The sequence below is a fragment of the Nanorana parkeri genome, unplaced genomic scaffold (assembly GCF_000935625.1).
Source record: "Nanorana parkeri isolate BGI_ZX_2015 unplaced genomic scaffold, ASM93562v1 scaffold331, whole genome shotgun sequence".
Taxonomy (NCBI): Eukaryota; Metazoa; Chordata; class Amphibia; order Anura; family Dicroglossidae; genus Nanorana; species Nanorana parkeri.
In genome coordinates, this window is record NW_017306599.1 from 953,867 (window position 1) to 979,665 (window position 25,799).

At 42.1% G+C, this 25,799-nt stretch overlaps 1 protein-coding gene across 1 annotated transcript in view; it reads right to left on the minus strand.

Annotated features, from left to right (window-relative positions):
* The window catches only part of CUX2 (cut like homeobox 2), a 337,894-nt gene that overhangs the window by 81,659 nt on the left and 230,436 nt on the right, over window positions 1-25,799 (minus strand). Inside the window, exons 5-6 of the mRNA XM_018558332.1 lie at window positions 13,172-13,312; window positions 3,160-3,286 (exon numbers count right to left, since the gene is read on the minus strand). Coding sequence (XP_018413834.1) covers window positions 3,160-3,286; window positions 13,172-13,312 — 268 coding nt within the window. The remainder of the gene's footprint in view (window positions 1-3,159; window positions 3,287-13,171; window positions 13,313-25,799) is intronic.

A 25,799-nucleotide genomic window follows, 5' to 3' on the forward strand; every position in this document is an offset into this window, starting at 1 on the left:
ACTATTTTTGTTTCTGTCTTGGCAAGCGATATCATTTTAAAACAACTACAATTAGTGTGGCCGTATATAGTGGAAATGTTATTTGTCCCATTTATAATGACATTCAAATTATGTTTCTGTTACAAAACACAGCGACGTTATTTAAAAATGAAAATAATCAATCACTTATGAGGCAGCTTTAACTGACATTATGTGCAGATCAAGGGGCACTTCTTTCATCTGCACATAAAAGAACTATTCTAAATATTATTAAAAATATTATTGTTACAATGTACTGTATTTATCAATCATGCCTGCCAATACTGTTTGCAGGAACCTATTACACAGTATTTGCCACAGCGACTCCTGAGATACAGAGCTGCTACGGTGGGGGAAGAAGAAATGGAAGGGCTTGAGATTAGGCCTTACATTGTTTGCCCAAGATACCTAGATGATGTTTTATCGGCCATACCTCCTGCCAAAAAGGTTTTAATAAAACCAGTACTTGGCTGCAATCACTGTCCTCCTTCTGAAAATGCTAGTTGCCTGCATTTGGCTGGCCTTAATACTTTGAGTCACTCACTTGAAACACAAATGCAGCAAGTGAAGTCAGAATTATGTTAGAACTCCTGATTTGCATATGTATTCTAGGTCAGTGACAAAGTGTTGAAGCAGCTGAATCAGCATGACAGTTGACTAGCATTTTCAGAGGTCGGTGATAACAGCCTAGAAATATTATACACACCCTCTCATTCACACAACTGCATCTTAAGATTAAGAAAGCCCTCTTCTTGGGGCACCGCTGGAGTCTGCAGAAATACTCCAACTTCTGGGGTATGGGGAGAGTAGCTACTCACTCCTCTTCCCTCATGAGACAGTGCATACTGCCAGAGCCAAGTACAGCTAGGTCCTACGAGATATGTCATGATAATGTCTAAGTTCATATGCTGAATGTCTTAGTCACACCCCCTACCTGAAAGAGCTGGGGATAGGTTTCTCAGGTGTTCTATCAAAGATTGTGACTGGGTTGGAATGTGTGACTGGTCACGTGGTCACACATTTTAAAGTAATCCCGCCCACTTTTTCAGCAGTGGAATATGTGACCGGCAAAATGAGAAGAATTCCAACGCTTTCTCAGCTGTTCCAGAGCAGATCAGCATCGCAGATCGTATGTGCAGGAGAACCGATCTGCCCTGGAACAGGTGATTGGTCCTGAAGTGTCACTTCTATCTGACTTTGTGGAATGTGAGATCGCAGTCAGAAAGTCGGACAGAAGTGACATTTCAGGACCGATCAGCTGTTCCAGGGCAGATCAGTTTTTTTGCACATACGATCTGCGATGCCGATCTGCCCTAAAACAGCTGTGAAAGAGTTGGAATTCTTCTAATTTTGCCGGTCACATATTCCACTGCCGAAAAAGTGGGCAGGATTACGTTAAAATGTGTGACCACATGACCGGTCACACATTCCACCGGCGAAAAACTGGGCGGGATTAGGTTAAATTGTGTGACCATGTCACCAGTCACACATTCTAACGCTGTCACAAACTTTGATAGAACACTGGCACTTGGTGCTGTCATTTAGGTGAGGGAGCTAATTCTGTGAGCTCCAGCTGCACTCTAGGATGAGGGATAAACTTAGAAAGGACCCCAATTTCATTTACGGTAGACATACTGGACTTGGTCCTCCTGGACAGAATTTATTTTGCCATTTTATCACCATGTTATTCCACATCGGATGTTCACCACTAGCACTAATCATCTAGATCCATAGGAAAGGGAGAGGATGCAGCACGTATGTGGCAGGGGTCTGTACCAAGCACATTTCATATTAAGCTGCAAGCAGATCTGAGTAGTAGTCTGATGAAAGATGGTGGAGTAAGCCACAAGCTTAACACAAAAGTTCAGTTTGCATTATTAATTATTCCAAATAAGATCTCTTACAGGGTTATTCACTAAAGGGTGAAGAGTTTGGAGAAGGCAGGAGAAGTGAACATTCTAGGCCAAAATAGCTGATTTATACAAATTCTCCAATTCAGCTCACTTTCCAGTTCAGTTATGTTGTCCTAGATTGTTCACTTCTCCTGTCTTCTCCAAACTCTTCACCATTTTGTGAATAACCCTGTTAGTGTTTGCAATCTCTCATACATTTCCTTTAGTAAACATTTGCAATATATTAAATTCTGCCGTGCAGCTCTGGTGCTCTCATTAAAGCAACTTATTACCACTATCTCATAAAATACTCAGCAATTCTTATCACTTACTATTGCACTATACACTAAGCTGGAAACTAGTTCTCGTTCTCATATCTCTGGACCATCAGGGTAGTGTCCCTCAGACCCTCTGGGATCATGTAACCTTCTAAGACATGTTAAATTGATAGTAACCCAATCAAAGGCCAGTGTATAGATAATTATTAAGATTGATAATCTATACTGGAAATCCTCCAGCAAAAACAAAGTTATTCACCACAACAATAATTTCAAAAATGAAACATTCACAAAGACCAAAGCAATCCATGTATGTAACATAAACTATTCACAAACTCCTTTATAGAGAACTCCATACATACAAGCTAATTTCATAGGGCATCGAAAACCTAGGATGGAGTGCAGACCACAGTTACAGCAACCAATCAGATCACCTTTCACCCTTACTATAGTCAGAACAATGAAAGATGACTGCAGATGATAGCTGTGGGTTACCACACTTTGCACGCTAGTCTTTGTCTCACCTACAGTGTACCGTATCAATGCCTAGTTTTATTCAGTTACACATTTAGCCTGCTGATGCAAATGACAAGTGTAATATGCACAGCATTATAACCTATAACAAACAAACTTAATTTTGAAGTCAGTGATTGGTTTCTTTGGGTCAGTGCACTTTGATTTTTGGGTCAATCAATGAGGAACCTAGTCCTGGTGTGCAGTAAAAGTAGTCAATCTGCTGCTAAAGGTGCTCCAAGGTTCCTGAAAAGCATCTCGCTGAACGCTGCTGCCACGGCATAATGTTTTCCAGAGTGCTACTAATGATTCTGATTATAGCTAGATGCCAGCTCAGTAAATCTCTTCCAGTATTACCAGCCAAAATCCATGTAACGCTCTCTCTGGCTTAAAGAAGAATAGAAATTTACACCTGCAGATAGAGATCGTTGAATGAAAATGGGTCGCTACTCACGTACTTTTCACTTTCGGCTTCGTTTTTCTGCTGATAGGTGTCCGCTGAGAATAGTTTGCTGTTAATGCTGCTGTGCCAAGCTTCCTCCCTCTGCAGCAAGAGCCCAGATGGAGCAGTTCCCTCTTTTCTCTCTGTGGATGTAAAAAAATCACAGAAGCAGCATGAAAGTCCTGCAAAGAGTGAGTGCCTCTCCTAACAGCCCTACTACAGTGCCAGGCATGGGTGTAAAACCTTCGATTGGTTTCTAAGACGTAAGCTAGAGAGTTAATTCAGTCAGTGGGGGAGCCGCAGGTCAATGGTGTTTGAGCGTCACAGCTGGATGTGAAATAGTGAGTTTAGCCTGAAGCCTGTGAAAGTGGCAGCTTCCTGCATGCATTACAGTTGCTACCAAGCTCTGCTTGAATCATGCCTGGCTCCTAGTGGCTGGAATGCCTGAGAACTGGCTCAGGGACTCACTGAACAGGAGGACAATGCACTTTCAACCCTAACTAGCATTCATTAATTCTGCAATAAACTGTGATTTGCTGACCTTTTTGTCAGAGTTTTTTTTCCCATTAAAGTGGCTATATACCTTTGATACAGCAAATTACATGACACTCAGCGTAGCATAAAAATAAGGAAATATTAAACTATTCAGATATAAGAAAAACACATTGTTGATGTTTATGTGTCGCTTATTGCAGACAGCTCAAGAATAAGCTTGTCACATAAAGCTGTCAAAACAGTTTTATACTACGTATAGGCTTACTCTAATGTAACGCTACACGGGCTATTCAAAAGAAAACAAATAAGTGTATACAAAAGTAAAATAAACATTTCTACATGCAAAAGAAATAGTTTTTCCACTTTGGAGCTTAGTAAAATGTCTGAGCATTTCATTAAATAGGAAGCACTGAATTAACAAAGACTGGCATCTGCCAAAAAGTGCGCCAATTTCTATATACATAGTTAGCACTGCCAGCAACAAACTAATAAAAGTGGCGCATGCCAACTTGTTCATTTATCGCATGCTTTTAATGCTCCAGATTCCTGCATGCTTACTCCAGCGTGTGCTTAAATGTTGTCACAAATCTGAAGTAATCCGCTGGGATCCTACATTTTTCTCCTCTCCTTCCTGCATTGCTGCACCTTGCTGGCAGTACATGCACATCCCCTCTCCTCTCCTTGCTGCAGCGCTGATCATCACTGTCGCCCCTCCTCACTATATGACATAAACCACTCTAGAAATGGTGTATATTTTAGAAATGTTTTTAACCACCTAAGGATCACCATATGTATATGATTTTTTAAGCAACCATGCTACCTCCCGCCATCTGCATGCGAATGCAAACGCGCACATAGACTACACTGGTTAGGTATCAAATGTCAGAGTGAGAGCAATAATTCTAGGGCCATTATTCACTGTTAACTCTGAACTGATGAGCAGTAAAGGCTTTGAACCCTTTTACTTCCAAGGACGTATGTCGTAGGTCACTGGCAGCGGGCTCCTGCAAACACTACAGCCACCGGGAGCCTGTTTACCTGTGTAAAGCTGACTGTGCTGCTGAAAAGCCACCAGATCGCTTTTAGGGGTCGGTAAACAGTGCCCCCAAAAGGACAATTTGGGGTACTGTATGTTCTTGCTGTTTCACAGTGCACGCAATTTTTAAGCTTGCCATGTTGGGTATCTATTTGCTCTGCACAACTTCAACTTTTATATGTTGCAAAAAATTGGGTACTATATCGTGTTTTGTGAAAAAATTAACTTAAGTCTATTTTTTACAAACATTTTAGGTTTGATAAAGAGTTTTACCAATATCATGTGACATAACAATTTGCAGCCACAACCATTTTATTTGACAGGGTCTCTGCTTTAATATACTAAACCCTTAATGACCGAGGCCTTTTTTTAGTTTTTGCACCCATGTTATAATCCACATTTTAGGCCTGAAAATTACTTAAAACCCCCAAACATTATATATTTTCTGAAAGTCAAGACCCTGTAGAATAAAATATCAGCAGTTGCAAATTTTTATGTTGCACGATATTAGCGCAACCTTTTATCAAACCCCAAAAATGTAGTGAAAAATGCATAAAATATAAAAGAGGAGATTACAACGAGTACATAGATACCCACAATGCCTAGGTGAAAAATTGTGTGCGTCTGTGAAACTGCGACGAAATTCAATACCCCAAAAAGTCCATAGACAACGCTTTAAAAGCCCCTACAGGTCATCACTTTCTGGCGTGCGCGGTGATACCCAACATGTGTAGTGCGATCGTCGTTTTCATACATAGGCTCATGCAACGCATGTTTACGTGAAGACGCACATGCTTGCCAGGGCCTTTCATTTTTGTTAAAATTATTTTTACATTTATTTTATCTATTATTTATAAAAACGGTTATTTTTTTCTTTTTACTTTACTTTCATTGCTATCAGATAGAGCGGCTTACAAGCCCCCCATGTGATAGCATATTGATGGTCACAGGTCCTCTTTAAGGTGATACTGGGGGTCTAAAAGACCCCTACTATCACCTTTACACTTTCAATAAGCTATTGAAGTGCAGAATGCTACCACGTGGATGGTGTATTGACTCAGGTGCAACAAGCCACATGACCAGTAAGAGACCTTCTTCACAGAACTTAATTTCAGTGCAAAGGACAAAGTTTTCCTAGCAAACAGGAAAAGTATTATTGCAGAAGTTAAAGGTTAAGGACTCACACCATCAGGGGACAAGCAAAGTATCCTTGTGAAAAATGTACTGTATGTTCCAGACCTAGAAGGAAGCCTTCTATCAGTGCAAACCCTTGCTAATAATGGTCTCACAGTTCAATTTCGAGGGGATGAATGTACAATCCGAAACAATAAGCAAATCCTTGCAAAAGGAAAACTAGATGAACAGACTCATCACCGTAGATGAACAGGTCAAAACAGCCACTAATAATCCACACAACAAATGTATCCACCTATGGCACAGACAATGAGGGCACTGAAACCCAGGAACCATAAAATATATTATGAGAGACTTATCAGAAGATATAACCGTACTGCCCTGACAAATGCTTATGACATGCAAATTCTGTATGGAAGCAAAGGCCACACGTACCCCACTTCCGCAGGCCACGCAAGAAAGACCACCCACCCCATGGAGCTCATACACAGCAACGTGTGCGGACCACTGAAAAGTCCCCCATCAGACGGGAACAGATATCTACTGACTTTCATTGATGATTATTCCAGGTACCCAACAAGAATTTATCTGAGGCAGCATAAGAATGAAACTTCAGAGAGAAAAACTTCAAGAGTTTGTAGCCATGTCCAGCAAAAAATTCCAACATAAACCATTACTTATACGCACTGACAACGGAGGGGAATACAGCAGTAAGGAAGCGGAATCATACTTGAAGAAATGGTATGGTACACAATATACACTCCTGAACAAAATGGTGTAGCGGAACCGAAGAATTGCACTCTTATAGAAATGGCCAGATGCATGCTGTCAGACGCCAACCTACCTAAGAAGTACTGAGGAGAAGCAGTCATGACTGCAACATACCTACAGAACAGACTACCATAAAAAGCCATTGAAAGCAACCCATTTGAAATGTGGCATGGATCGAAGCCTAGCCTGGGGCACATTAGAGTATTTGGATGCAAAGCTTAGGCATTTATTAACAACGAGAAGCGATCCACATTGGAGAACACAACCTTAGAAGGTATTCTGATGGGCTATAGTGAACAAAGTAAGGGATATAGAATCCTCCACCCAAAGACTGACAAAGTGACAATAAGTTGCTAAGTTTATTTCAGTGAGAACCCATCACCAGAAATAATAATCCCGGAAAGTTGTGAAGTGAACCGGTAAAGGAAGCTGAGCAAAGTGAAGTTGCACAGGAGTCAGAACAAGAAGTGGAACTGACAATGGATAGGCATGTTAAATTCTGCTGAACAGCCTGAAATTAGAAGATCCACTTGGGCAACAAAGGGAAAACCACCCTGCAAGCTGTCATATAATGCTAAGACACAAAGCATAACTGAACCAACATTAAAACCGCTTTGCTATATAGAGACATTAAGGAGGATCTCTACATGGAGAAACCACCAGTGTTTGAGCAAGGACACAACCTTGTGTGTAAACTTCACAAGAGCATCTACGGACTCAAGCAATCTGCAAGAATGTGGAATGAGAAAGTGAATAAAATACTCATGAAAGAGGGATTCCCAAAAAGCAAAGCAGATCCCTGTCTTTATTCCATGAATCAAGAAGGCGGATGGATATACATCCTAATTTATGTTGATGACATTATAACCTGTTTTGAACAAGAAGGGGACTATAGTCAAATAGTTCCCAAACTAAAACAAAACTTTGAAATTAAAGAGATAGGAAATATCAGTCACTGGAAGCTATCTTGTCAACCAAAGTCAGAAAATTTCAGAAACTTTGGAACAATTCCACATGCAAGATGCAAAGGAAGTAAAAACACTTATGGAACCAGGCTACCAAAAGAGAAATGAACCAGAAAACTTGCTACACAACAATGACCACAAATGTACCACAAAGCAATCGGAAAGCTACTATACATTGCCACTCTGACAAGACCGGACATAGCGGCACCAGTAGGCATACTCGCTAGAAAAATCACAACACCCTGTCAGCGTGACTGGAACGCAGTTAAGAGGGCAATACAATACTTAAAAATAACAATTTGGATATGTTTCCTGCACAATGCAGTTTTCTTATTTAATGTTCTGCGAAGCACGTCAAATTTAATTCAGCATTCCTCAAGATCTCAGTGCTTCATCAAAACACATCTAAACTAACCCTTAAAATACCCCCTACTTGAAATTAACTATTAACATTTAACACTATGGGGTCTATGCACTAAGCTGCCGCAGGCAGCCGAGTGACTGACCGACCCGAAGCAAAGTGAGCCGAACGCTGTTCGGCTATTCACTTCAAGCTGGTACGTCTGATTCCAGCCATATATTGGCTGAAATCAGCCGTACATCGGGTGGCTTCGGCTGGCTTCAGCATGTTCGACCAACCAGAAGTGCAGAAGTAGTTCGACTCAGCCGATCCAACATCTGGATCAGCTAAGCCACACCTCCGGCAGGCTACTCGCTGCAGTTCGGCCTATTCTCATAGATGCCGAACAGCAGTGATTGAATAGCTCGGCGGCATTCGGCTTGGCTGTTCTGCTCGTTACCTCTGTGGTACCGAGCAGAATAGAAAAACAGTTAAAAAAGTGACAGTGACAGCTAGCTCCGCCCAACTGTTTTCTATTGGCTGGGCGGTTCCGCTGCTGTCAGAATAAAAAAAAATCACCATAGGAATGCATAGCTAGATTCCTATTGGCTATTTCAAACTAGCTATTGCACCTGCCCTCTGCTGCTGTCAATCACTAGAGGGGACCTGATGGAGAACTTCAGGTCCCCCTCTGCAGCCAACGGCTCCAATGTCAGAAGAGAAAAAAAAAAGAAACAGAGCAGGGAAAGTGTATCTCTCCCGGCCGGGAGCCCCTATCTAATAGCCGGAGCACCCGGGAGAGTTGGGCTGTCTGGAGATCAGTGTCCCTGGTTACCTGGTAACCAGGGACGCTGATCCGTCTGTGCAAGTGGCCGGAGCCAGCCGTGAGATGATGGCTGGCTCCGCCCAGCAGTCAGTAGCCGTTCGGCCAGCTTCGGCTTTCACCTTGGCTCAGTCGAGCCGAAGCATATGCCTTCGGCTCGACTGAACCGCTTGGCCGACTTCGGGAGCTGTACAGGCTATAGTGAATAGCCCGTACAACAGCCCTTTGGTTCTACTGAACCGAAGGGGTCCTGAGGCTGAAGCTAGCGGAAGGATCAGCCGAAGCTACGGCTAAATCCTTCGGCAGCTTAGTGAATAGACCGCTATGTCTCCCCCTAACCTTAAAAAGACTCTGTTGGTAATTAAAAACATTTTAAAAAGTCCAGCCTGCAAAGAAAACAGGAATGCTCCACTGCCTGTGCTGCTGATCTCCACTTGCTGAAAAAATCTGCATTCAACAGACCTCCGGGTGTGTTGGATGTCTGGCCCACTGCTGCTTCTATGGTTGCAGCCGCTGACCCCTACATCACCACTGTGTCCTGTATTGAGTTAGGGGCTGTAGGATGATATCACAGTAGGAAGAGGGGGACCTAGGGTCTGAGACACCTGGAAGTTTCACATCCTGAGGATTCTACAGTAAGCTTATCTCAGCAACAGTGCTAAATGTGTTCTTTTCAGACTTTGTATTCAGTTTTAGTTGCTTTACCCCACACATCTATCACCTTAAGCCCTGACCCTAAGCCTAGCTATAATTTACTAGACTAACAAACATATTATAATTATTATAATACTGGATTTATATAACGCCAGCAGTTTGTGCAGCGCTTTACAAAATTGAGGGGAACAGTACAGATACAACACAATTTCAAAACAGGAGGGTTAGGAGGGTCCTACTTGTAAGAGCTTACAATCTAGTAGGAGGGGTAGGCGATACAAAGGTAATAATTGTGTGGGATGAGCTGATATAAGAACTAAAAGGACAGTTTTTATGTTGAGGTGGGATAGGCCTGCCTGAAGAGATGGGTTTTCAAGCATAGGCTAAAGGTGGACAGAGTAGGAGATAAGTTAACAGACTGGGGTAGGGATGCCCAGATGATGGGAGATGCCTTGGAGAAGTCTTGGAGGTGGGCATTGGGCTTGGTGATGAGGAAGTTGGAGAGCAGGAGGTCTTCTTCAAAGGAGCAGAGAGGACGATTTGGGTGATATTTTGAGATGAGGTTGGTGATGTAGTGTGGGGCAGAGTTTTAGATGGATTTGCATGTTATTGTTAGTATTTAGAATTGTATTTGTTGGGCAAGTGGAGGCCAGTGGAGAAATTGTCAGATACTGAACGGTTGGTAAGGTGAAGTTACAATAGTCGAGGCAGGAGATTACAAGGGAGTAAATTAGAAGTTTAGTGGTGTAATTTGTTAAAAGAGTGCAAATTTTGTAAATGTTGCTGTGGTTGGGTCAACAAGATTGGGATACTGATTGGATGTGGGGCTGAAAGGAGAGGTCAGAATCGAGGATTACACCAAGCAGCCTGGCGTGAGGGGAGGGGTTGATTGTTGTGCTGTTGATTGTGATTGACATGTTGGGGGAGGGTACACAAAGAGGAGTAAATATTATAAGCTCAGTTTTGGACAGGTTCAGTTGAGGAAGTGGTGTGACATCCCTGATTATATGTCAGTGAGTAGATTAGTGATGCATGGAGAGATAGATTTGGGTGTCATCAGCATAGAGATGGTATCGGAAGCCATAGGAGGTTATACACTGACCCAGGGAGGAGGTGTAGATAGAGAATAAAAGGGGCCCAAGGACAGATACTTGGGGGACTACCAAAGAAAGAGGAAGAGAAGAGGGGGATGTAGAGATGCAGGTGCCACTGAAGGTACACTGAGATCGGTAGAAGGTTAACCATGTGAAAGCAGAGTCCTGGAGGCCAAGAGATTGATGTTTCTGGAGGTGGAGCGGGTGGTCAACTGTGTCATAGGCAGCAGAAAGGTCTATAAGTATGAATATAGAGAAGTGGCCTTGATTTTAGCAGTTAATAAATTGGTACTCACAATCCTCTGCTGCTGTGCACAGGAGAAGAGGGAGGAGTCAGCAGGGAGCTGTGTTAGCAGTGTGGAGCCGTGGAGGAGACTGCAGGCGGGAGTTTTGCACAGCCTGTGAATCCCCACTAGATATTGGCCAGAAAGGTGCCCTAATCACCAGCCCTGATGTATAAAACAGAGAGTCAGTGGAATACTCCCAATTGGTTCTGAGGAACGAGGCGTGACCTCTGAAACGCATAAACTACTTCACTATCAGGGAAGACGAACAGCCGGTGGATATGCACCTTTCGTTCTGACCCTTTTATGCCTGTTTTTATTCGTCCTTTGTGAGTACCTTTTATACCATCCTTTTTATTCATTTATCAAAAAGTTTTTATGCGATGGAGGCGCTCTCTGAGTCTTGTCTTGCAGTGCTGAGGTTGTTCTGAACCTGTTGAGAGCCGCCCGTGATCACCCTGCACTCCTGAACATCATTGATTAACACTCTCTTGAACCAAAATCTGCTGGCGCGGTGTTTGATTCTGTCTGCAGTTAGTAAATTGTTAGTACGTTTTAGGAGGACAGCTTCTGTGGAGTGTTGCAGACAAAAGCCAGATTGAAACGGGTCAAGGAGGTTGGTACCGGTAAGATGGCAGCTCAGGTAGTTTAGACTTGGCTATCAAGAAGTTTGGAGGTAAATGGGAGCAAGAAGACCTGTTAATTGTCATGGGCGAAAGTACCAGCGTCCAGAGCCAGCTCTCCAGCGCCAAAAAGTGCCTGTTCTCCTACATCTAAAAGCAAGTAATCTGCTCTTGAATAGGATTGTAGTCAGTTTTAACAAGCACTATGCAGCAAAATATGTAAAGTACATCACCTCTTCTATGTTTACTCAACAAGTTTCATGCAGATAATATTACCTTATGAATGGAAGTTATTACTCTGAAGTGTATTGACCTCTTTCACACTACTAAGCTGACACGGCTATCAATAAAACATAAACAGCTATGTGCTGGATTAGCTTTTTAATGCCTGAAACAGAGAAAGTAAATGAAAACAAAGAACATTTTTTAACTATTATTTGTTTGAGTTGTAAAAATGTGTTTACTTCCCTGATAATGATTAAGGCCTTGTTCACACCAGATGCAGTGCGTTCCGGCCTGATTCTGGCCAGAACGCACTGCATCACATTGCGGTTGGCTCACTATGTTGTGGAGCAGGAGGGGCCGTGGCGGTCCATTGAAGTGAATGGCACCATAGCCTGCCGCAATGCGATCCACCGCACGGGATCGCAAGGCACATTAAGCCTGTGGTCCGGTCCGAACAAAATGCTGCAAGCACTATTTTGATCGGACCGGACTGCAGGCATAATGTGCCTTGCGATCGCATTGCGGCCGGAGGGCGTGGCTACGGTGCCATTCACTTTAATGGACCGCCACGCCCCCTCCTGCCCCACAACATAGTGAGCCGGCCGCAATGCGATGCAGTGCGTTCTGGCCAGAATCGGGCCGGAACGCACTGCATTTAGTGTGAACGAGGCCTTAACTTTATTTTAAAAGGTTGGAGAGATAAATCTCCAGTCACCTGTCTCCGCAGGACTCAGCTCTAGAGGTCTCTTTACTTGAGTTGCTCTATTGCCATGGCTTTTTATTTTTTATAACTTACCATGGCCTTGGATCATAATCCTCTTATTTGCACTGTGACATCATCACAGTAGCTAAAAAAACACCTTACCTGCACTGGAGTGATCCAAGATGGCACACACTGTACGTCATTTCCTACCGATGCAGGGCGGCTCACAGAACCATGCTAGCTCCTCACCACAAGCTGTGCCAGCACTATGCTGTCAGTCACAATGCTATGTGGTGAGGATGGGCAAGTCTCAATGCTGACTGGCTGTGAGGAAAAGGGTTATCAGTGCTGACAACCGTGATAATTTTGCTCCTCAATGTACATAATCTTGCAGCCCTGTAGTCCTGGCGGCTACAACGGAGATGTACATAAAGTGCACAGGGCATAGACTATGACCAATAAACTATTTACACATTCTTACCAAGCTTTAAAATAAGCCCTCCCTGACATCTCTAGCTCCATTAATGGAAAATTACTCATTCTCAAAAATATCCTCAAAGATCCAAATGACAGACTCAGAAGTCAGCTTCAGTCAATTCCTAACGGCTTGGACACACCTAATGGATGTTTACATTACAAATCAGGCAGCCTCCTAAGATTCTGTTTATAGAGAGCAGAAAATACAATGCCTGTGTTATGAAATGTAAAAAAAAAAAGATTTCTTCACAAAGCTTATAGATGCAGAGATGAATGAGCACTTGTTTTAAAAAGCTTTTACTTCTTGTTCAAAATATGTAAATAGTTTAGTGTGCATGATCTGGTCACAGGTTTAATTAAGATATTGACAAAATCTCACCGTAGAATGTATATATTTCTTTTACCTTTCCCTGCGGAGTAAAACTCAGAGTACTTCTTCCAATGTCGGCTGATTTCTTTCACCGTCTTATTATCAGGATCTACACACTGGAGTTGCTGTAATCGATCTTCCAATCCACGTACCGCTTCCAACAGGGGAGCTGGATCTAAAAGGATACAAAATCAAACAAATTATAGCCATAAAATTATTAATAATGACATCTGTCCCCTCACAACTTTATACTCACATTTTGTAATCAACGAAGGGGTGGCAGGAAATTTGGTAGTGAATTATTTCACTATTCAAAAAATCATATTTAAAGAATGTCATGTTCAAACCATTGCAATTATTTCACTTGGATACTTCAGAAAAAATACATTTCAACACAAACACACTTAGTTACTACATTGTGTACCCTATGCACTGAATACTTAGGGGGTTATTCACAAAGGAGCCAAATCCTTCGGCTTGCTTTGGCTGCAGGATCCCTTCACAATAGCCCGTACAGCAGCCGAAGCACACAGCCAAGCCAATATGCTTCGGCTTGGCTGAGACAAAGGCACAGCCGAAGTAGGGAGAACAGTCTGCCGGGTTTTTTTTTAATTTCGACAAGTCGATGTCGTTGTTCATTGTGTTTACCTTGGATTACTTTGCTAGACGATGTGATTGATGTTGGATTACATCATTGGATCATTTTTTTTTGTTTGTTTTGTTTAAATAAAGGAATTGTTAAAAGCTGTTTTTGTGTCTTTTGTTTATTTAAAGGATTTTTTCAAAGTCTAGTGTGTTTATTTACATTTTTTAAATCTCTTTAGTGAATGAGTAGGGGTGCAACTACCCCTTGTTCATTCACAAAGGGGCGGGTATCTGGGTGCCCTCTTTTTGAAAGGGGGTACCCAGATGCAGATGACCCCCCTGCCCACAGACCCCCACAACCACTGGGCTAGGGTTGTAGGGAAGAGGCCTTGTCCCCATTGGCATTGGGACAAGTTTCTTTTCCAATGGGCCCCACCCTAGAATAGCTCGTCCCATCCTTTCCTGGCCACCAGGCCAGTGCCTGGATTAAGGGTCTGTATGTAATTTTAGGTGGAACCCACTTTTTCAATTTTTGGATGATGGGGTTCCCCCTTAAAATACCTACCAGACCTAAAGGGTCTGGTATGACTTTTGTGGGAAACCCCACGCATATTGCCAATTTTTTTTGCTTACATGTAATTTTTCACTCTGTTCGCTACCTCTGGGGTAGCGAACAGAATGATTAAGACGAATGCTGCACAGCAGAATTCAGCCATTCACTCTCTGCTCTTTGACTCCTATGAGAATAGGGGTGAACAGCAGCGAGTTAACTGCCGACCATTCACCTCAGCAAATCCAGATGTTGGATCGGCTGAGGCGAATGGGTTCTTCCCTTCGGTTCAGCCGAACGTGCTGAGGTTGCTCGGCTGAACCAAAGGGAAGTGAAGGGAGCTGAAGGCAGTCAATGTACGGCTGAAAATAGCTGTACACAGCTGAAGTGAGTAGCCGAATAGGCTTCGGTCCTCTTCACTTCGGGTCGGTTATTCACTCGGCTGCCTTCAGCAGCTAAATGAACAACCTCCTTAGTGCTACCACATTATGTTCCTATGCTTGCATGTGTTAGGATCCCCACTATGAGGAAAGGACATTAAAAGCCTCTACATTTGCAGAGAATCAACATTCAAAGGCTACCAAATATATTATGTGCAACTGGTGATCCAACATGTTTAAAGACTTGTATACTCAATAGGTATTAATACATTTACATTCTTTGTATCTACAGGGCTCTGTTATTTTAAGTGTATGTCCAACCAAAACATTTTTTGTTTTGAATAGAGTTGGGAAGAAGTAGTGCCCTTATTGGGGTTCCTGATGCTGTATGGGGCTTCATTACAGAGATTTCCCTTTACTCACTGTCCAGGTGACAGCAGTTTCATCGGTCTGGAAGTGAAGGTAAATCTCTAACAGCAAAACAGATAGAAATAAAAACATTATATTTAGCAGAGTAGGGGAAGGCTAGAACCCTGTCAACATATTTATTGCTGTGTCCCTATTGCATATTTTTACTCACTTGCTGTCCAGAGAAACCATTGTCAACATGACAGTAAATGAGAGTAAACCTCTCTAATAAGTCTAAACGAGAGTAAACATCGCTAATAAGTAGAATAAGGGTAAATCTCTCTAACCCTTTCCCATTCTATCTAAAACTAAAAAAATAAGTTTTGACGGGATATATGTTTTAACACGTATGTATGCTCAGATGCCAAGAGTGAGTGAGATCAGGCAGTTGATACAGTAGGGCAGTAACTTACTAGCATGTAACTCCTGACTATCGTAATAAAGTATCAGGCTTAGATATAAATAAAGGCTAAATGAGTGAGGAAAATGAATATGTTTTATACATATGCATGCACAGTTGGAATAATGTATACTGTAAATGAATGTTCAAATTTATCCATAAGCTTATTTTTTTCCATTTTTGCAGTCGACTTTGAGAACCCCCCACTTTAACATAGAATACCTAATATTATTTTATTTTTTAAATATTTCTTATCTTTTAGATGTTTGTTTGGAGCACACATTTGGGTAGACTGCAAGCTACTCTGAACAACTTAAAGTCAGTCTGCCCCCAGACAAAGTTGGAACAGAACTTGTTGGGTTTCCATAGCTGCACCATAGCTGACAGACATTTTGAGATCTCCCCTGGATGAGACACCAGACTTTTCCCTGAGGTCCAAGCCCATACTGGCTTCTTTGGCACCTCCAGCAGGTAAAGTTCCTCCCTGGCTCTCCATCCCAGGAACAATTCCTGACCCAGACTGGGTCCACACCTAGCCACCTGTAGACTTCAGGCCATGTCAGACAGCACACACATAACGCACCTCCCCAAGAAAGGGGGACGTGGGGGAGAAAGAGACTCTCACATGGTCCGATATTTATGTCCTCTCCCAGCATGCACCACTGCCCATGAAACTCCCAGTGATTGGTTGGAGAGACATAGATATCCATAGCACTCCATTACTGGTTGCTCTGCTCTGTGGCAAGGCTACACCCAGCAGCAGGCAGATGCAATCAATAACAGAATCTTTTGGGAAAACCAAATGAGCATAGACTATACAATCAGCCAGACAGAATGCAGTCTAAGCAAACTAAATTTAAGCAATCACTTCACTTAGGGTAGGGTGGCTACACTGTTTTGGAGTTTTCAGAAAAGGGCAAGTAAAATGTAAGCAGCAATTAAAAAAAATTAAGTTATGCTATGTGAATAAGAACGTGTAACTAATATAAAGTAGATCTGAGCCTAATTGGCTGCAAAAGTGGAAATACAGTTTAATGAGCACTAGTTCTCTTTACCATTATTCTACAGCCACCACAGTTTAGAACAATGTAGTATACAGTACTTTGTTTTATAATCTGAAGTCTAGTACATGTAGGCAAGAGTATGACCCTTTACTGTACAGTAAACGTAACACCATTGTGCTCAGTGATTACTTCTGCTCCCCAGTAAAAAAGGTTACACTTTAAAAGGACAAGAAAAATAAGCCTCAACAGAGCAGACAATATGACTCATTTGAGCAGTCTAATAGCTATTCCAGGGCCAGCTGACCCTCTGTGTATCCAAAGAAATGATTTATTAGTCTTACTTCAAACGGCAGTATCGGAATGATCTTTACCAAACTCTACATGATTGCAGGATGTACACGCTTACTTCTAATTATAATTAAATGGTGATCAGATGGTGAGATGGCCATAAAAATCAACCCCTGTTGGGCTGGTGCTGACATCTGGCCAATAAATAACACCCCCTTTCCCAAAGAGCTAGTTATTCACTGACAGAACAACAGATCTGTCATCAAGGTAAATTAGTGTATAGCATCTATGCCAGTAGAAGTAAATGAACAAACGGCACTAGCAAGACAGCATGTATACAGAAAACAATAAACAGGAATCATTATTGTTTGTGCTACTGAGCACCAGTCCAAGCTGCAGAATACAGCATGGACTGTACTGGTGAGCAATTATTATTCATTAGATATTTTTTAACAGACTATTTTAGCTCTTTTGTAAGGTACATGGTTAGGTGACTTAAATGTGACACTAAACTCAGGAGTTAAACCTTAAAAAATGCATCCAAGTACCTTTCCCAATAACAAAAATGCACTTAATTTGTACATCACTCGGCTGTAGATCCTCAAATCATCTCTGAATCGGTGCTGACACTGTCCTTCCTTCTGGAGGGAAGCTACTTCTGTTCCCCATGGTCCCTGTGTGTGTTGTAAAGTAGCCACCAATCCAAGCTCACTCCTGTGATGGACTACAATCTCATGTTTAGTATACTAATTTGTATTGAGATTGTAGTCCATCACGGGAGCGAGCTTGGAGCGGTGGCTACCTTACAACACACACAGGGACTATGGAGAACAAAAGTAGCCACCCTCCAGAAGGAAGGACAGTGTCAGCACCAATTCAGAGATGATTTGAGGATATACAGCCGAGTGATACACAAATAAGCTACATTTGTGTTAATAGTTAAGGTACTTGAATGCAGTTTTAGGATTTAGTGTCACTTTAAGGCAAATTTAGGAAATTATGCTTGTAAATGCTTACTTCAGAGATAAGCTGATGTACTAATTGAGTGGCTATAGGACTGATTTACAAAAGGAGGAAACAATGTTCACATAGCAAATTAAATGTTCATTAGGCTCAGTAAATAAGATGAAGCTTTGCTTATGTTAAAATTATGTGCACAAGAAAAAGGAAAAAATATCACCCTATTTACTAAGCTAAGTGAACATCCATTTTGCTAAATGAAGAGTATCTACTAATTTAATAAATGATCCTGACTTTTATTGGGAATAGACAAGGCAGGCGTATCTGAAACTTAGATTGAGATTAGTTTTTAAAAAATAAATTAGTATTTAGAAAATAGTATTACATATGATGTATATACCGAGGGCCGGTACAAGGATTTTTGCACCCCCCCCCCCCTCTGTGCCCTCAGACGACTGCCTATGTGACAGATTTTGTAAAACAATACAGACTAATGACTTTAGGACAGTGGTGGAGCGCCAGGGCCCTAACACAGCCGCAACCGCTGCAACCCTGGTAGTTCTGCCACTGAAGAATAATACCCTCAGCTTTAGGGGACTACAAACATTATACAACAATGCAGAATGGCATTAGCTATAGAGGACTACAAATCCCAGCAATACATTACACAACAATGCAGAATACCATCAGCTATAGAGGACTACAAATCCCAGCAATACATTATCTAGCAATGTTCTCCCGCTCTGTTCCCAGGTGCCAGCCTGATGTCTTGGATGGAGGGTCTCAGCAGGTCAGTTCCCACATCCCCTCTGCTCCCACATCTCCCCTCTGCTACCACTGTCCCCCACATCCCCTCTACTCCCACATCTCCCCTCCCACTGCCCCCCACATCCCCTCTTCTCCTACATCTTGCCTCTGGTCCCACTGCCTCCCACATTCCCTCTGCTCCCACATCTTTCCTCTGGTCCCACTGTCTCAGCAGGATAGTTGAGTTCTCACTTTCCCCCACATCCACTCTGCTCCCACTCTCCCCCACATCCCCTCTGCTTCCACATCTCCCCTCTGCTTCCACTGTCCCCCACATCCCCTCTGCTCCTACATTTCCCCTCTGCTCCCACTGTCTCAGCAGGGCAGTTGAGTTCACACTTTCCCCCACATCTACTCTGCTCCCACTCTCCCCCACAGCCCCTCTGCTCCCACTCCCCCCCACATCCCCTCTACTCCCACATGTCCCCTCTGCTCTCACTCTCCCCTCATCACCCCTCTGCTCCCTGTCTCCCCCACACCCCCTCTGCTGAAACCTCTTCTAGCTGAAGCATATGCCTTCGGCTCGTCTGAGCCGCTTGCCCGCCTTCGGCTGCTGTACGGGCTATAGTGAATACACAACAGAACCGAAGGGCTCCAGTGGCCAAAGAAAGCCAAAGGATCAGCCGAAGCTACGGCTGGATCTTTCGGCTCCTTCGTGAATAACCCCCTAAGTGTTAAACATTACAATTTGTTCTTAGATTCTTATATTAATATAACTTTTAACCATTAGCTGAGTTCAAATGAGAGTATTTGGGTGTCTGTAATGCTCCTTAGTCCTAAAGATTTCCTGTGCTTTTAATGCTGCCCAACTGGAACTGCTCTAATGTTTGGTACAAAGCCAATTCAATTCATAAGCCCTATTCACTTAGACAGACATGTTTGGGAGTAATCAGGGGCCCTGTTGGGAGACATGAATTTGCTCCATAGATAATAAATACCTTTTGTCTAATACTTGCTATTTTGCTAGATGAGGAAAACAATCATAAATTATATGTGATAATACAAACTCTGCATTGACATCATACCATACAAAACAGTAATGAGATAATTGTTTTCTTTTTTTTTCTGATAGCTGTTTGTGCTCCACTGGTAGGTCACAAATATGCACCAGATATCAGATTTATAGTTTACAAATGCTCACAGAATATGATCACACATTGGAACCTGAGTGCTGGATGGAAAAATATGACATTTTGGAAGTGTAATGATTACCCAACATCCAAATGCCAATTCATGTATTTAGCTCAAGTTGCCACACATTGTGTTGCAATTTCAATGGTCTGTACTGAAATACATTGTCAGGTATAAATGCACTTTTATGTTTACTGACCATACATTGGTTGCTTGGCATTTGATGACAGTGCTGGATGAATTTTAATAAATGGTATACTCCAGGCTTGACTTTTTTGTTTATAGACAGACATCATGACCCACAGACATTTCAACAAATGTTTGAGTCTGGCTGAACAAGAGCTAGATATTGTAAGCGTTACTCCTAAATGGCAATTGATTTTGTGGAGCTTGTCCAGAACTGTTTTAGCTTGAAAAAATGTGCACCTTTATGGGGTACACTCATGTTATTTTTGTTGTTTAGATGTTACAGTTGAATTCTCAGAAACTTATTGGCTAGACTGTTTGGAAAGCTACAAAGGATCATCCTTGCTATTCTGCCTCTACCCTAAGCTAAAGATTGATCTACAGAAAAAAGAAAAAGCTCTATGTAAAAAAAAAAATATATAGAGTATAATTAATTAAAATAGCAGCATTGGAAATCAGATGTAAATCTATTACACCCATGCCAACATAATTGCAGCTTGCTCAGGGCTAAAGTGGATAAAAGGGCGGCACATACAACGTTTGGTCATCTAAGCATTGCTCAAAAAATTGGGACTGAGTTTTATGTGGAAGGAGCCATATTACAGAATCACAAATCTTTAGTTAATACAATACCTCCATTATAGCTCCATGCAGTTTTGAAGCTAGCATAATAAAACCGCGAGAGAAAGGTGCTCAGAGATGTTCACATACACCTGGCACCTTTCTAATACCTAAACTACAGTATTTGTATACACCAGTTTTGAGTAATGTCTGTTTATTTAAGCAAAAGGCGAAACACGGGCACAAGCAGTTTGTGCCGAGGTAAGCAGGTGCATGCAGAACAGTATGTCTTCTCTCTGTCAGCATTACACCATCATTAGCTAGTGTCTGCTCAGCAGGGTGTGTCATTATGTCTCCCAGGGCTGGTGTAATTATACATTGACATAATTAACCCAGCGAGCCCATTAGGCAGCCCGGCAAAAAATTCATCTACAATTATTTGTTGTGTGCATGCTAATGAGTCCATCTGTACCACCATTGTACAACACGAACAAATTAATTTACAAGTCTGGATTTTTTTAATAAGCTCACTAGAATTAGTTGCTATTTTGGCAAATTCTACATCTATCCATACTAAATGGGTGGACAGGTAAGAGCCAAAAGGAAAGGAGTACATCTCCAAGCTTTCAAGAATTTAGGGACATGTGCTAATCTACACGAGACTTCAGTAATGGCCAATAATTGGAAGTTAATGTTCTTTAAAAAAAGACATTAGTTACACAATGAATGCTATTTCATGCTTGGACCGTAGGTTTATTGGGTCACACCTCTTATGGCTTGATGCTTTATGAGGCCATATATAAATAGTAAAGAATATCAATAAGGAATGCAAACATCTACATTCTTAAAATTGTAAGGGTCTACAATGCTTATTTGGATATAGATCATCTCAGCATCCCAAATGTGAACATCAAACCTTCTCATCATTTTGAATGTTGACAACAAAACTCTCTTCTCATAAAGAGTTCTTCAGAAACTAACACTAAATCAGGTCAGTTCAGGGTGAAAGCATTGGACACAACTGCAAAATAGCAGAAAATAACAGTGAAGGGAAAGAACCTAAGGATGGCTAAAGGTAATTACAGGTACTTAAAGAATGCCCCATATTGGTTTTAATAATCATACTAGTTTCTTCTGGATCTCAAAAGTGGTATTTTTGTGCCATCTAACATGATTCTGATACAATATGTCCCTGCAAGCAAAATGCCAAAACATAGTACATCACTCTAGAATTTAAAATCCTTGTCATGTTGAAGCTCCTTATTAAAGCAGTGATGCAGTCACCTTAACTCAAAGGTGAGGAAAAATGCTGTAAGTTACTAATACCCTTGAAGATCAGACGTATAAAGACCTCTAGAGGCTCTAGAGCAGGGGTGTCAAACTCAATTTAATCGTGGGCCGCATCAACATTATGGTTGCCCTCAAAGGGCCTGTAAGACTATATAAATGTATCTAATCTTTATCATAATTGCCTCTCCATTCGATTATTTCTTGTTTTAGTAATAACTTAATACCTAGATCTGAAAGTAGAAGTCTAGGAAATGGCCAGGTGGTCCGGATTCGGCCCCTGGCCTTGAGTTTGACACATGTGCTCTAGAGGCTCTAAGCTTCCCAATTTGTTACAGATTTGTCCATCCACGGTGATAGCCAAATCTGACAAATGTAGGCAGATGAAGCAAGTGCTTAAAGCATAAGTGCACTTTCAAACAAAGTAAACTTATTCTTTTTCACCTTTGCCTTGACCTAAACCATCTCACAGGTGCATAGGTACCTCATTTCAACTGCCACAGTCTCCGGGGATCGTGCCCCATGCACATAACAGCCCCAATAGACTTCTACAGGACTGTATTTCCTGGTGTCTCCCTTCATCTTGGAACATGGCCCCATAGAAGTCTATGAGGCTGTAATGCATATGTGTGGCCAGGAAAGTGAGCCCCCCTTCACAACTGAGTGGAGAGTGTTTTTCAGACAATTTTGAAGCTCTTCTTTTGCATTTTGCAAGCATTTTGAATGTGTTTTCAAGCTTTAGGGGTTTTTGCTTTAGCCAATGGAAAACAGTATCATCTGTAAAATCATATGTTGTTCCCTTGTATCTGCTTTCCCTTGTTCCCTTGTATCTGCTTTCTGTTTTTTCTGTGTGGTGTCTAGTCATGGGCTCGATGTTCAAGTCGAACAACAGTTGAACACACGAACTGTCAGCGCGTTCAGCGGGCTGTTCGCCCGCCGAACACCCGGCAATCCACTGTGTGCATTGGAGAGCCCTGATTGGGTAAAGCAATGCACCTGACCACAGGTCAGGTGCAAGACTTTGCCCAATCACGGCACAGGGCTCTGTAATTATGACTTTGCACAATCATGGCTCACAGCCCCACACGATATAAGGCTGCTTACATAGCAGCCTTATGTAGTGTGTTGCTGGAGTTAAAAGTAGAGTGTTTCTGTCAGTGTAGTATAGTGCAGTGCAGTGTAGTGTAGTGTCCTAAAAAGTGTCCTCTTCATACAGGCTGCCTCCCCAAGCAGTTGTTTACAAGATTAAGGGAAAATCAATTACCAGCAATTTAAATATCATTTTTTCTTTATAAATGTCATTTTTTCTGCAGCAGGTTCTATACATTGTACAGATGCGCCACTTTGCAGGCAGTTTAAGGGGACCCCCCAGGCATGATATTTAAAGGAATGTTTCATTGTTATTGTTTAAGCAATGTTAAAATCACTGATCCTTTAAAAACTGTTTTTTTTAAATTGATACATGTCCCCCAGGGCAGTACCCGAATCCCCATACCTTTTTTATGCCCAATAATTTTATGCATATAAGCCTTCAAAATAGAGACATTTGATTTTCCACGTTTTGGTCCCATAGACTTACTGTCAGGATACAGTGCGCGGGTGCGCCCCACACCGCATGCAGGTGCCCACACGGGAGGACCAAATGCGTGACCAGACCAGACAATGCCTATGAGCTTATGAACGTACAGTTTATTAGACACACCAAAATCATATAAACACAAACAACACCACCAACACCCACAAACAAGTAATAATAGCTAAATGCAAATATAATCACAGACAACAGGGCAAGTGAAACCTGGGGAGCAAGGCAACACAAGGGGAGCCATGGAGCAATGGTCAGGGTACAAGGGGGCACCAGGATGCAGGAAACAGGTCACAGGAATCAGGTCACAGGATGCAGGTCAGAGGAAACAGGATACAGGAATTGGGGACAATACTGTGGCAAAATCCTCCGTTTAGGGAGGGATTAAATACCCTCCCAGGAAACATCAGGTGGTGATTAATTGCAGAGCCACCTGCAGGTGAACCACGGAGCTGTAGGTCCTGGTTCCTGCGTCACAGCGCCACCTGGAGGTGCTCAAGTCCCAGACAGCCACTGACTGCCCAGAGACACCTGCAGGTAAGCACTTGAACTGCAGGATCTGCTCCAGCTCCGCGGTGCCACCTGGAGGAGTCCTGGTGTGAACTTACATTGAGCTCCAAGTTCAAGTTAGAACTTTTTCCATGTTAGAAAGTTCGAATTAGAACCGAACACGGGGGTGTTCGGCCCATCACTAGTGGTGTCTTGTGCTATCGGTCAGCTCATGTCAGCTATGCCATGTTTCTGTGTGAGAGCTGAGGGCTGATACTTGCAGCGTTGAATATAAACAATCATAGGAGGCTGGGGAATTAAGGTACATACGCATTTGTGGAGGGGTTGAATGGTTTAGTATAGGTCAGGACAACAGGGCAAAAGGAATAAGTGCACATTAGTCACCTGGACGAACAGAGAGTTTTATAACGTGTATCATACACAAACTTTATAACACTCAGCATATATACCTCTATGATTAAGCCCATGTGGAGAAACGCGTAAGCAGAGAAGGCGTGGGGGAGTGTTTGGAGGTGTTTACTACAATAACACTTGATTTTACATGTACAGCAGCTAAGTACGGCTGATATTTGAGGATTCTACTGGGAGGCGAAAGCGCACCTTTGGTCTGCACCCAATGTGCGTGGTTGGTATATGACCGAAGATAGAATCGGATCGGTAGGATTCTGGTGTTTGACTCAGCATGTATGGTCACATAAGCTATTGAGCACAATTCTCCAGCACTACCATCAACACACGCAGGCAACAGACACTGGTGGGTAATATGTTCCCCTCTCAACAACAGCAGAAGCTGGTAAGTACAATAGTACTGCATTATCTGCATACAGTGACAGCAGGAACCAGTGTTTGCAATTCTACAGCATTCTCAGCATACACTGGCCACCTAAATATGGAGTAGAATTTTCTAACTGGTCAATATACTTTACATCAAACAGCAAGGTTTCTCAACATTGTCAATAAGTGGAAATCTTCAGAGTTCTCAGCATGCAGATTAATCACAGACTGCCTTCACCCACTACGTCATGTGCAAAGGTAGGACTGATTGTCTGTGATGGATAAGAAACTCAGGTGCATTGGCATCAGTGACTGACAAAAATGGAAAAACCCTTACAGATTACTTTAAAGTCTATCTCCAGGTAAAAATAAAAGTATTCTTGTAGTGGGTCTATGCCTGCATTGAAATGGTTAACTGCTTGTTTTTGTCAAGGGATATGGTGTAAACCACTTTTATAGACCCAGCTCCTCTATCGCTCAGCGCTTACCTCTCTCCCTTCTGCTCCAGCACGTGGACTGTCCCATGCAGAACTATAGGTCTCCACAGAAGCAGAGGTGGGAATATCCAGCAGGAGTGTGGATCAGGTAAGTAGAAATGCTTTACCAAGGTCCCCTCACAAAATGAGCAGTTAACCCTTGCAGTGTGGAGGTAGCCCCACTGCAAGGGTAGGTTTTTTTTTTAACTGGGGTTAGGCTTTAAATTAGAGGTGCACCGAAATGGAAATTTCAAAACCGAAACGAAACCGAAATAAAAAAAATGTCAGGCCGAAAAAATGAAAATGTTTTTTATTTTTATAGAATATTTTATTTTTATATATTTTTTATAAACTTTTTATTTTTTTGAATTAATTTTTTATTAAATATTTTATTTTTTTACTTAACTTTTAGGGGCTTCGGGGAAATATTAGGGGTCTAAACAGACCCCTGATATTTCCCTTTTAAAATAGAAAAGGAGATTGAGAACACAGAGTCATCTATCTCTTTTTCTGTGTCCCCTGTTATCAATGAACAGGAATCCTCTATGAGTGTTCATGTTCATTCATAACATGAGGACATGATATGTTTACTATAACTACAACTATGAATGAACAGGAGGTGATGTAGATAACTTCCCATTCATTCTTAATTGAGGATATAGTACACATACCATGTCCTCAATTATGTACCAACACTCAGCGATCAGTGATCGCTGAGTGTTTGTAAATAATTAAGGACATAGTATGTTTACTATATCTTCAATTATGAA